At 34.4% G+C, this 12,930-nt stretch overlaps 1 protein-coding gene across 1 annotated transcript; it reads left to right on the top strand.

Annotated features, from left to right (window-relative positions):
* Positions 1-5,011: 5,011 nt before the first annotated feature.
* On the top strand, positions 5,012-6,094 carry LOC143580305 (uncharacterized). Its single transcript, XM_077063377.1, has 2 exons — positions 5,012-5,749; positions 5,822-6,094. The coding sequence occupies exons 1-2, from the start codon at positions 5,012-5,014 to the stop codon at positions 6,092-6,094; spliced, it is 1,011 nt and encodes a 336-aa protein (XP_076919492.1).
* Positions 6,095-12,930: the final 6,836 nt, after the last annotated feature.

The raw sequence follows: 12,930 nt of genomic DNA, 5'->3' as shown, positions 1-12,930 counted from the left end.
AAACCCGAACTATTTTTCTCGCGAAAAACTGAACCCGAACTAAACTTGGAACCGATATTTGACTTTTGGCACACAAAACAAGACACATGGTTTGTGAGCCAAGACCTGGAGAGTCGTTAAAACCATCAAAATCTACCGAAAACCAACAAGGTATTACCGGTTTACTCGTTTAGGGGCTATTTGTGCTTCGATTGTGACGTTCTTGTTTTATGGTTATGAAACTTTTCAGCGAAATTAGGATAAGTGAGTCCCTGTTCAAATTTGGTAATTGTTCGATAAACGGAGAATATTTGGCGAATTTATTACCTTTTATTGGCGTTTATTTGGGAAAAATAGTTAAAACTATTTAAAATTATGAAATTTGGCATAGAACCCATAAATGTTATGGTAAGATTACTGGAAAAGTTTGGGATGATTTTCAGATGTCTAAGTATTTTTTTGTGCGTTTAATTGAGTTTTAACAGCCGAAAAACACGCAAAAACGCATTTTGGGCAAAGAGTTAGATTCTGGAGATTTTTCAGGATCTATGTGATGATATTGAGACCACTAGGAAAAATTATCGGATTTTTCGGATGTCGTTTGGTATAAACGGACTATTTATTACTTAATTATAACACATTGAATGAATTTTTATAAATAGATAATTAATCATAAAATTTCTGAAAATATTTTTATAAAATCCTTCATATTTTAATTTATTTTTATTAAAATTTCCATAAATTATATATAAGTACATAATTAGTTATGATTAATCAAAGATTTAAACTATAATAGTTTTAACGAAACCGGCAGTTCTGTGTTTAACGGACTGACTGGTATGTCAAAATGTCAAAAGTAGTCAAATATCGTATTTTTGGATGAATTTGATAAAAACAAACTTTTTACGAGAATTCCGGACAATTTGGAGGGATTGTACGCGTTTTGTATAATCAAACCCGTGCGAAAACGGAAACGAACCCTGCGATCAAGATACCGAAACCTTAAAATTCTTTTATAAATTAAATTATTTTATCAATCAGTATGTTTACTTAAGTTTATGTGATCTTACCTATTTTCGAAACGCGTAAACGATTAACTTGGCTAGGCTTGGAAAACGGTGAAACGGAGCCAAATCTGGTTTGAACATTTCATAGTGTACAACGTCACAATCTAAGACTATGGTCATGTTCTGGGCCTAACAGCTATACCCAGACTAGTTATACAGCCCGATTGGGTTTAAACACTATACTAGTATTAACAGTACAATACCGGTTATAGGATTCAAGCTATAATCGGGGTATATTACTTACTGACACGTATTACCAACTCAAACTACGATAAGGTGAGTTTCACGACCCCACTTTCTAAACTGTTTTACGAAGTTTTGGGATGGAAAGCATGTTTCTATATACTTATATACTTGAAAATTTGTGATGATGCGAATTATCTAAGTACTAACACTTGAAAGTCCCCACAAACACAAGTGATTAACTTCGTGCCGGTGACGTGTGGATAGTACTATCGGTTTGACAAACCCAACTAACAGGGCCGGAGGGGTATGCAGAAACATGTTAACCCCATTGCACATTGTCATTAAACTTGTTACATTCTGCTATGTGGTGTTAGACATAGTACATACTTTGGGGCAAAGTGGCTGTTAAATGAAAACGAGAGTGCATGGGCAGGAGAGGCCATGTGTTATAGCTCGTTTCGGTTTCACTTGTGGCTTAGTATAAAAACATCATACACATACATATATACATACATACTGTGAACTTTACGAACTCGTATACTGATTTCGTTCATACTCGTGAAACTTGAAACTCACCAACTAGACGTAGTTGACCCGTTTTAACATGCTTTTCAGGTGAGCCAAAGATGGAATAATTGCTTACGTGCTTGGTGTTAAGAACTGAAGTTGGATCGCTGTGAATAGATATCAGTACCTAATAATGAATAAGAAGCCGAGAACTGGTTTTATGTTCTTCACTTAGTTTGTAAACTTAGTACCAACCAATGTATTATGATGTAAATTAGTTTGTTGAATTTCTTTATAAACAATGTGGTTGATACCAGTATTATCTGTTACATTCCCGTTTTACGCTTCCGCAACTACCTAGTCGGGGTGTGACATATATTCTTTTCAATCTTTAACGAACATGGTATTTTGGATTTCACCAAGTATTTTGAAATATATAGTAAAACATTATGTTAATATATATTTTTATAAAATTTTATGAATATAATATAAATAAAATGTAAACGAAAAATGAATATGGACATGTATGTATGTATGTATGTATGTATGTATGTATGTATGTATGTATGTATGTATGTATGTATGCATGCATGCATCTATGTATGTATGTATGTAGGCATGTATATATGTAGGCATATAGGTATGTATGTGTGTGTATATTTATGTATGCATGTATGCATGTAGGTATGTATGTATGTATGTATGTATGCATGCATGTATATATGTATGTAGCTACGTATGTATGTATGTATGTATGTGTGTAAGTGTATGTATGTATGTATGTATGTGTGTGTGTGTGTAAGTGTATGTGTGTAAGTGTATGTGTATGTATGTATGCATGCATGCATGTATGTATGTATGTATGTATGTATGTATGTATGTATGTATGTATGTATGTATGTATGCATGTATGTATGCATGTATGCATGTATGTATGTATGCATGTATGCATGTATGTATGTATGTATGTACGTACGTACGTACGTATGCATGTATGTATGTATGTATGCATGCATGCATGCATGTATGTATGTATGTATGTATGTGTGTGTGTATGTATGCAGGCCCGGTTTTTGGGCCGTGCGGCCGTGCAGTGGCACGAGGCCTAAATTTTCAGAGGGCCCAGAGGTTTTATATTTTATCATACCCTGTTTGATATACATAGCCCAATAAAACCCTGTTTGATATAGCCTAATAAAAACCCTCTTTTATATGCAGAGCCCAATATTCCAATAAAAACCACTGTACGTGAACGAAATCAACAATTTACAATTGCGACTGGAGATTAAGCCACCGGGCACCGGAAATCAGGAATCGAGCCTCGACGGTATGTATTATGCCCAATAAAATAATAAATCTATCATCAACAAATAAACAATTGTGACTTGCAGGCCTGTCACCGTGTTTTATTATAATAAAGAAATCTCAAACGTTTTTTATTATGTTTTGACACAAAAGTGTTTTTTTTTTGTCTTTTTGATGATGGTTGTTGACTGTTGACATTTCGTTGATCAGTTTGAGATTTCTTTTTTTATTTTTTATTTTTTGAGTAGATGAATTGTTTTGTTTTTTTGCTAGTAATAATGAATGGTTAATATTTTTGTTTTTGTCTAGAAATCATGCCTCCCGTGCCCAAATATAAATACCTCTCTGGTGCCCAAAAACGTAAAAAGAAGAAGCTAGAGAAGAAAAAGCAAAGAATGACAAAGGGCCCCGTATACACAAGTTTTTCTCAAAACTACCTCAAAGTTCTAGTTCTAATGTGGGTGAAGAAAGTGTTAATGCTAATGAACTTAATGCGGGTGAAGATGATGTTAATGCTAATGTAGATGAAGGTTATGTGGATGAAACCAATGTGGGTGAAGCTAATTTGGATGAAGTTAATGTGGGTGAAGATAATGTTAATGCTAGTCTAGATGAAGCTACGGTGGGTGAAGATGATGCTAATGCTAATGTTATTGATATTTTTGATCCTAGAACTTGGGACGGGCTTACTCCTAACTTGATTAATGAATTGGTTAAGAAAGGTCCAAAAAGTGATTTGACTATCGATAAGGGTCCCGCGGGTAAACATGGAAGACGATTTTCTAAAGTTATGTATACTAGAATTCTATCAAATCGGGAGACGCGTGATAGAGAATGGCTAGTGTATTGGAAAGAGGTTGACAAACTCTTTTGTTTTTGTTGTAAGCTTTTTAAACAAAGGTATATGAAAGGTGGGTTATGAGGATTGGAGACATGCTTCTCAGGCTCTAAAAGAGCATGAGGTTAGCTTTGAGCATCTCAAGAATATGAATCAATGGTTTGAAATGCGTCAAAGGTTGGAATGCAACGAAACAATTGATAAAGTGGCATATGAGCAATTTAAAAAAGAAAGATATTATTGGAAAGAAGTCATTTTTAGAATTATTGCTCTTGTCAAATTTCTTGCTAAAAATAGTTTAGCATTTCGCGGATCAAATGAGAAGTTGTATCAAAAAAGCAATGGAAACTTTTTGGGTTTGGGTGAGATGTTGGAAGAGTTTGACCCAATTATGAAAGAGCATGTGCGACGTATCATGAGTAATGAACTCCATGTACATTATCTTGGGCATAATATTCAAAACGAGTTAATACAGTTACTAGCTCATCAAATTAAAACAGAAGTAATCAAAAAGATAAAGCTAGCAAAGTATTACTCTATAATACTCGATTGCAACCCCGATACAAGTCACCAAGAACAAATGTACATAATTGTGAGGTATGTCAATTTTAACTCTAATTCTGTGACCGTTGAGGAATCTTTTTTAGGTTTTTGGGTTGTTGATGATACTACCGGTAAAGGACTTTTTGAAGTTACGTCTAAGGAATTAGAGTCTCTTGGTCTCAATATTGATGATATGTGTGGTCAAGGCTATGATAATGGAGCAAACATGAAGGGAAAACATAGTGGAGTTCAAAGGAGATTCTTGGAAAAAATCCAAGAGCTTTGTATAGTGTTTGTGGGTGTCATAGTCTTAATCTTGCACTATGTGACATGGCTAACACTATTACTAAGTCTAGTGAATTTTTTGGAACAATACAACGGATTTATACTATCTTTGCCAATTCCATTAATAGGTGGCAAGTTTTAAAAGAGAACGTTAAAGGGTTGACTCTTAAGTCATTGTCTACCACTCGTTGGGAAAGTCGTGTAGATAGTATTAAGCCTATTAGAACTCAACTTGTAGATGTAATAAAAGCTTTGCAATATTGATGATATGTGTGGTCAAGGCTATGATAATGGAGCAAACATGAAGGGAAAACATAGTGGAGTTCAAAGGAGATTCTTGGAAAAAAATCCAAGAGCTTTGTATAGTGTTTGTGGGTGTCATAGTCTTAATCTTGCACTATGTGACATGGCTAACACTATTACTAAGTCTAGTGAATTTTTTGGAACAATACAACGGATTTATACTATCTTTGCCAATTCCATTAATAGGTGGCAAGTTTTAAAAGAGAACGTTAAAGGGTTGACTCTTAAGTCATTGTCTACCACTCGTTGGGAAAGTCGTGTAGATAGTATTAAGCCTATTAGAACTCAACTTGTAGATGTAATAAAAGCTTTGCAACAAGTTAGAGACTCTGATAAAGATCCTAAAATTCAAAGTGAAGCCAAGTCATTAGAAAAGTATGAAGTTGGTGAATTTGAATTTTTGGTACAAATTGTCATTTGGTATGAAATTTTATCAAACGTGAATGTGGTGAGAAAAAAGTTGCAATCAAATGATGTGGTTCTTGATGTTGCTATTAATGAAGTGGACAAATTGATTAAATACTTCAAGAATTATAGAGAAGTGTGGTTGTCTAAGGCGTTTGATGAAGCAAGAGAAATTGCCAATGAAATAGGTATTGATGCGGGATTCCCTCAAAAGCGTGTGATACATAGGAAAAAACAATTTGATGAGACTTCAAGTGAAGAAGAAGTTACATTTTCACCCGAGGAGGATTTAAAAGCAAATTACTTTTTATGCATTATTGATCAAGCTATAGTTTCTCTTGAAACAAGATTCGATCAATACCTAGAATTCGAAAAAATATTTGGTTTTCTGTTTCCTTAAAAGTTGAAGACGCTTGATGAAAAAGATCTTAAGTCTTGTTGTTATCTTCTCCAAGATGCATTGAAATATAAAGAAGAATCGGGCGTTGATGCTAATGAACTTTATTTGGAGTTGAAGCTAATTGAGACATTCTTATCGAGTCACATTGTTAGCCCTTTTGATGCCTTAAATAATATCAAGAGACTTGGTCATTTCCCTAATGCTATAAATGCATATAAAGTGCTTTTGACAATTCCGGTAACGGTGGCATCGGCAAAAGAAGCTTTTCAAAATTGAAGTTGTTGAAGTCTTATTTACGATCGATAATGTCGCAAGAAAGACTCAATGGATTGGCAATGATATCTATTGAAAACGAAATATTAGAAATTCTGGACTACAAAGACTTGATTGAGAGCTTTGCTTCCCAAAACGTTAGGAGAGCCTCAAAATTCGCTTAAGTTTCATCATTTTGATACACTAGTTTTGTTTTGTTTATTTTAAGGAATATGTCAGCTTTATTTTAAAACAGTTGTATTAGTTTTATGGTTTTTTGATATTTAATTTATGAGTTTATTATAAGAAGGAGGCCCAAAATTTGTCTCGCACGAGGGCAAAAATTTTTTTAGCATTCTCGGAGACGGGCCTGTATGTATGTATGTATGTATGTATGTATGTATGTATGTATGTATGTATGTATGCATGTATGCATGTGTGCATGTGTGCATGTGTGCATGTATGTAGGTTTGTACGTACGTATATATGTATGTATGTATGTATGTGTGTATGTATGTATGTATGTATGTATGTATGTATGTATGTATGTATGTATACATGCATGCATGCATGTATGTATGTATGTATGTAGGTATGTATGTATGTATGTATGTATGTATGTTTGTATGTATGTACGCATGTATGTATGTATGCATGATGTGGTGGTACCTACTGATGTTACTCCTCGAACATTTTCATATCACCCAGAGGAGAACATCATTGGTGATCTTAATACGGAGGTATAAACTAGAAGTCAAATCGACTAGAGCCTACGTTGTTACTATACACAAGTTACTCCTCTTCAAAATTGGTTCGCATTTAAATGTTTTGTCTCGCAAATTAAACCAAAAACCTATAAGTAGGCGTTGACAGAAGATAGTTGGGTCAATGCTATGCAGGAGGAGTTATTCCAGTTTGAAAAACTGGGAGTGTGGAAACTTGTTGACCTACCTGACGACAAACAGTATATAAATACCAAATGGGTCCTCAAGTGTAAACGAGATGAAAATGGAATCATTATTAGAAACAAAGCTCGACTGGTGAAACATTATTTGAACCAAAGCTCGACTAGTGGTTCTTGGATTTAACCAGTGGGAAGGAATCGACTATAATGAAGTCTATGCTCCTGTGGCTAGACTTGAAGCAATCAGAATATTCTAGGCTTTGCATCTTGGAAAGGATTCGAGGTTTATAAGCTAGATGTGAAGTCTGCTTTCCTTAATGGCAATTTGGGTGAAGAAGTCTATGTGGGACAACCACCAGGATTGGTCGATTCGATACAGAAATAAAAGGTGTACTTGCTCGACAAAGCTTTTTACATATTACATCAAGCCCCGATGACTTGGTATGAAACATTATCCCAACACCTGTTGGACAATAGCTTTATTCGTGGCACCATTGATTGTACACTCTTCACCATTGATTGTTCGTGGCATTTACTAATAGTCCAGGTCTACGTTGATGATATTATCTTTGGGTCAACACACGATGTTTTGTGCAAGGAATTCAAGGAGGTGATGAAATCGAAGTTTGAGATGAGAGCAATGGGAGAATTGAAGTTTTTCATGGGATTACAATTCGATCAGCTTTCTGATGGTATCTTTATACATCAGATGAAGTATGTTAATGATATCCTAGAAAAGTTCAATATGGCTGACTCAACGTCGATCAGCACTCCAATTCCTCTTAATCATGGAATTGGTCCTGATCCCACCAGGGAGAAGGTTGACGAGACACTTTACTGTTCCATGAGCGGCTCTCTCATGTATCTCACTGCATCAAGGCCAGACATCATGTATCCTACCTGTTTGTGTGCCCAATATCAATCCAATCCAAAAGTCTCTCACCTGACGATGGTGAAGCGGATACTTCGGTATCTAAAGGGATGTCCAGGGGTCGGTCTTTGGTATCCAAGAGAAAATGTTTTGGCTAAGAACCTATTCTGATTCATATAATGGAAGTTGCAAGCTAAATGCTAAGTCTATCACCGTCGGTTGTCAATTTTTTGGTAGCAGGTTGGTGACATGGCAATGTAAGAAGCAGACAACTATGTCGCTCTCTACTGTGAAGCTTAGTACGTGGATGCATCCAGTTGCTGTTTTCAGGTTCTATGGATTCAACAGAAGATGCGCGATTACAAATTGAAATTTCTTACTACTCCCATATATGTAGATAACTCTGCTGCAATTTCCATAATAAAAAACCCGGTAAATCACTCTAAAACTAAACATATAGATATACAGTATCACTTCATTCATGATTGCTACGAAAAGAAGTTGATAACAGTAGACAAAATTCACACCGATGATCAAAAACCCGACCCTTTTACTAAAGCTTTCGATAAAAAAATATTTTTGTATTTGTTGGGGCTTAATGGTATTAAGAATTTGGGAGGTGGAAAAGAGAGTGATCACGAGGTTATGGATTCTGACCTTGTGTAACCATTCATCAAGGTCATGTTTCTTTGCAAATATTCTATCAAAATTTTTGGAAATAGTTTTTGGTTTTAGGGGGGGTGGGGAATGATTTGGGAAAATACAAAAACATTTAAAAATATTAAAATTCAAAAACATTGAAAAAGGATAAAAATACAAAAACAATATAAAATGCTCCTCAAAATGAGTTTTGAAGAACAAAAGGAAGATGATAGTACATTGATTATATTGTTCCAGGTACCGGTAAAATTAGGTGTAGAAGTTTATTGTTTAATGTTCGGTGCATTGGTAGGCTTTAAAACAAACAAGTAAGAGAATAAGTGATATAAACATAACTAGCCATATTGAAAGATGGGTTAGAATTCTAGCATAAAGTCTTGGTAATGAAGGCAGAAATGTAATAGACAGTCATACTCAAGCCTTATGTTTCGGTAGATCACCAAAAATAAAGAATTAATAAAAGTTGTTTTAAGCATCTAGTATATAATCTACACTTCAATGGTGTATGGTTTTATAACCTTAAATCATGTATTGATGGGATGCTTTAGGTTTCTGGAACCATCGGGTCTTTATGCGGTTTATCATCTGGGTATTCATTTCGGTGAATATTTAAAAATGTGCTCAAAGAGCGAACCCTGAAAAGTCATTAAACTTGATCACTTTGTATTTCGTACAACCTACTGACTTGATCAAACACTTTGTTAGTCATACATGCTCGCGTCTTATTATCATTAAGAAACGGACCACAAGGGAAACAATGCTGCAAGCCGACAAATGAAATCAAGCATACTCATCCATGGTAAAGGAAACTTAAGGTATTGCTTGATAACGGGGGTATGCCGTGTTGTGGAACATTGTTGCTAAGATTGCAAAATCAAAATTTTAAAATGTTTTGATATGTTGATTCTAAGGTTTAATTCAAGTTGGGGTGACATGGAAAAAATCAAATTAACCCTGAATCAAGTTTACAATCTGATCACTATCTGATATTGTGTGCTTAACTGAACCTTAATCGTATCACTGATGTCTCTGAATCTTTTGTTTAAAAGTTTATGTAAATAACAATACCAATGATTGACTTAACATCATAAATAATAAAACTGAAAGATAAAACAATGATGGAAGGACAGATAGATCAATATGATTCCTTGCTCAACTCACAAAAATATGTTTCTTTCTACTCATGTCTTAGTGTTTGTAAATAGTATTTTGAAAAATTTTGTTTTGATTACAACTTAACTTTCGTTCAAAAACCAAAAAGATTTTACATTTCTGTATTATTTTCGACTTTGGTGAATGGTTAATCGGGTTTGGATATCCGAGAACCTGAATCGAGTGGTTGTTTTTGTAAAAAAACAAATCATAATAATAGGCTTAAACATCAAGTATATTAATCAAGGTCATTAATTTGGACTTGATTGGGTTTGAAAGTGTGAAATTTGTCGGTTTAAACGTTTGTTTGATGTTAACAGCGTATAAGCTTATGCGGCGTATAATTCTCTAGTATATATATCTTGACTTATACGTTGTCTGTTCATTTTCAAACCTTATACATTTATCAGAGAAGCTTATACGCAGCTCACTGTTCTTGATCATTTGTAACGTATAACCTGTTAAATACACCGTATAACTGAGATTATAAAAACATTATTTGATTTTTAAAACAAAGATTAAAAAATACCAAAAATTATGTTCTGACCAGGGTTTGAACCCAGGTCTAGGCTATGATATACTAATGTGTTAACCACTAGACCAACTTGCTATTTGTTTATAATGTGAAAACCTTTACTTATATATTACTACGAAAACATCATCTTCTTCATAAACAAACCCTAAATTCAATTCGTTCAAATCGTTTCATGTATGCCCAAACTAAGTTAGGTGTTTTGTTAGTCGCTTAAAAACAATACGAATGCATATAAATTTTACCTCAAACCGTGCCAGAATACTGGCGAACGGAGTTCGCCGGAAAACAAACTTGGTCGAATTAATTGAAGGTTTTAGAGAGTACTTTAGAGGAAAAAGATAATTGGCACATGTTTAGATGAACGAGTAGGTCCTATTTATACTAATAATTGGAGTGGAAGTCATTAATCTTATCATTATTAAATTTGCTTAAAATCCGGCGAGTGCTCGGATTAAAGCCGCAATTTAAGGTCGTTATTACGTGTTATTTAACTTGAGTGTAGGTCCTGCTTAGTGGAGATACGTGTTGTACCAATTATTTGAGTCAAAGAGCGTGTTTTACGGGTTTAGACGGGTCGCCAGAAAGTCGGCCGCCGGAAAATCGAAAGTAGGGGACGGGAGCTGCTGCTTGTGTTTTATTATTATTATTATTATTATTATTATTATTATTATTATTATTATTATTATTATTATTATTATTATTATTATTATTATTATTATTATTATTATTATTATTATTATTATATTTTGAATTTACACAATTAACCCCTGAACTTTAAATAACTTTATAATTTGTTTTTAAACTTTATTTACCCTTTGAACCTTGAACTTTAGAATGTTATAAAAAATGATATAAAAGTTTATGAAGTTAGATATTTTTCGTAATATAGTTGGATAGCTCGAGATTCCTTTAAGTACAACCTTAAATACCGGAGTTTTGTTATTAAATGAAACGAATAGAAAACAATTGATTTTTAACTTGACGGAACTTGAAATATATATTTATATTTATATATATTTATAAATAAAAACTGAAAATTCAAAATGGGTCGGATTTTCGGGTTTGAAAAGTAATGAATGTTACATAAAAATTCCTTAAGTAACTGTTCAACTGCATCCTTGTACTGGTATATCAAGATCAGCATACCCTCCAAACGTTACAACTTGTTCTACATCAGCAATTATATGTACAATTCATATTATATACATATACACTAGGGCTAATATAACAACCTATCCTACAACAACAAATAATTGTATGTCAAACATTATTTTTATATTCATATGCTACCTTTAAATCAGCCGGTTCGCTTGATTGTTTCTAATTCTTGTTAATCGTGTTTTCAGCATTCCCTTTAGCTCCTTCCCCACCCACATCTATGATTGCAACTTTGCCAAACCCACCACCGACAATTTCGACATGTTGCCTTTCCTTCAACTTCTCATATGTCCAGCCCGCAAACCCATTCCTTGATAATGTGCGTGGTATGTTGTCGCTTGTTGTCGACTCCACATAGTACAACTGCAAACTAAAAATGATTACTAAACTTATCATTCAGCTACTTTATAATCCTCACATCCGATAATTACATCCCTAATTGTTGGAAAACATTTTCATTAAATTCATATAGTTTCCCACAGCCAACAGGTTGGGTTGTTCGTTTAACTACTATCACAAAAAAAATTAAAAGAAAAAATAAGAGATCGTGTGCGATTTTGGTTTAACTACATCAGCATTCAATACACACCTTACTACCATCCTAAACTAGTAGTCACTACTCTAACTTGATTAACGGTTTAAGTACCTACACCAACTTTCTATATACCAAAACCACTCTCATTCAGACAACTACACGAACATCATACCCTGACCCTATTTCACAACTCATTCTATTTTAATATATATGTAACTTACCATGAGTATTGTTAGCGGGCCCAAGAAGTTACTTTTCCGATCGTCACGCTTCCATTTCTCCGTACAATCTCTTAAACTACGGTACACAACCTCACACCAATTTATATTGTTGAAATCCAGATCCTCCTTAAAGAATGGTAGATATGATTTCAGACATCTCCCATTTCCAGAGCATTCTACCATCGTGGTGATGAACAGCATCAAAATATCCACCTTAAACATCCAATCAACCTGATCATATGTTTGTGGTCTTCTATCTATATCCAGGGGGCTCACCTCACCCTTAACGCGAACTGTTTTCCATGCTTTACTTACGATTTGGTTTGATTTGGCATCCTCACATTTCTCAACGTCAATCCCTACGCCTCGCAACCCCGTCAGCCGATGTATGAATTCCTTAGTTACCCTTATTCCACTTTCCTTCAACTTCAGGCCATCGTCTTCGTATCAAAATTATCAACAACATAATAACCTAAGTGACCAGGGAGCTCATCTATTGCCAATGATAGTAACATACCAAACCCCATCTTCGTTACGAATGCGGTGATGACTTTGTCCTTACACTTGGGAGATCATACGCATCGGACTTAGGCTTTCTCTTGAACTTCTCTTTCTTAGCTCTCACTAATATAGAATCACCCACCATTACCTCAGGCTGCTCGGTAACGAAGTCATCATCAATGTCCAACAATTTTGATGACGACCCAGCAAGTACATTTGACCCCCTTCACCGTGTTGTGAATCCCCTACATTTGGTTTCAAGATATATCAACAAACATACACAAGTTTATTACTACTAAAAAAATTAGTAGAATAAACTAATA

The sequence above is a fragment of the Bidens hawaiensis genome, unplaced genomic scaffold, assembly GCF_021521415.1.
Source record: "Bidens hawaiensis isolate Kalapana, Puna unplaced genomic scaffold, B.hawaiensis_p1.1 tig00030316_1, whole genome shotgun sequence".
Classification (NCBI taxonomy): Eukaryota; Viridiplantae; Streptophyta; class Magnoliopsida; order Asterales; family Asteraceae; genus Bidens; species Bidens hawaiensis.
Note: the sequence above shows the minus strand (reverse complement) of the source record. Positions and strands in the feature narration are given on the sequence as shown.

Bases quoted from the DNA above. Each gene is read 5' to 3' on its own strand.
- LOC143580305 (XM_077063377.1), top strand. From the start codon at position 5,012: ATGAAGGGAAAACATAGTGGAGTTCAAAGGAGATTCTTGGAAAAAAAT. The intron at 5,750-5,821 runs GTTTCTCTTGAA...TTTCCTTAAAAG, and splicing joins GCATTATTGATCAAGCTATA to TTGAAGACGCTTGATGAAAA.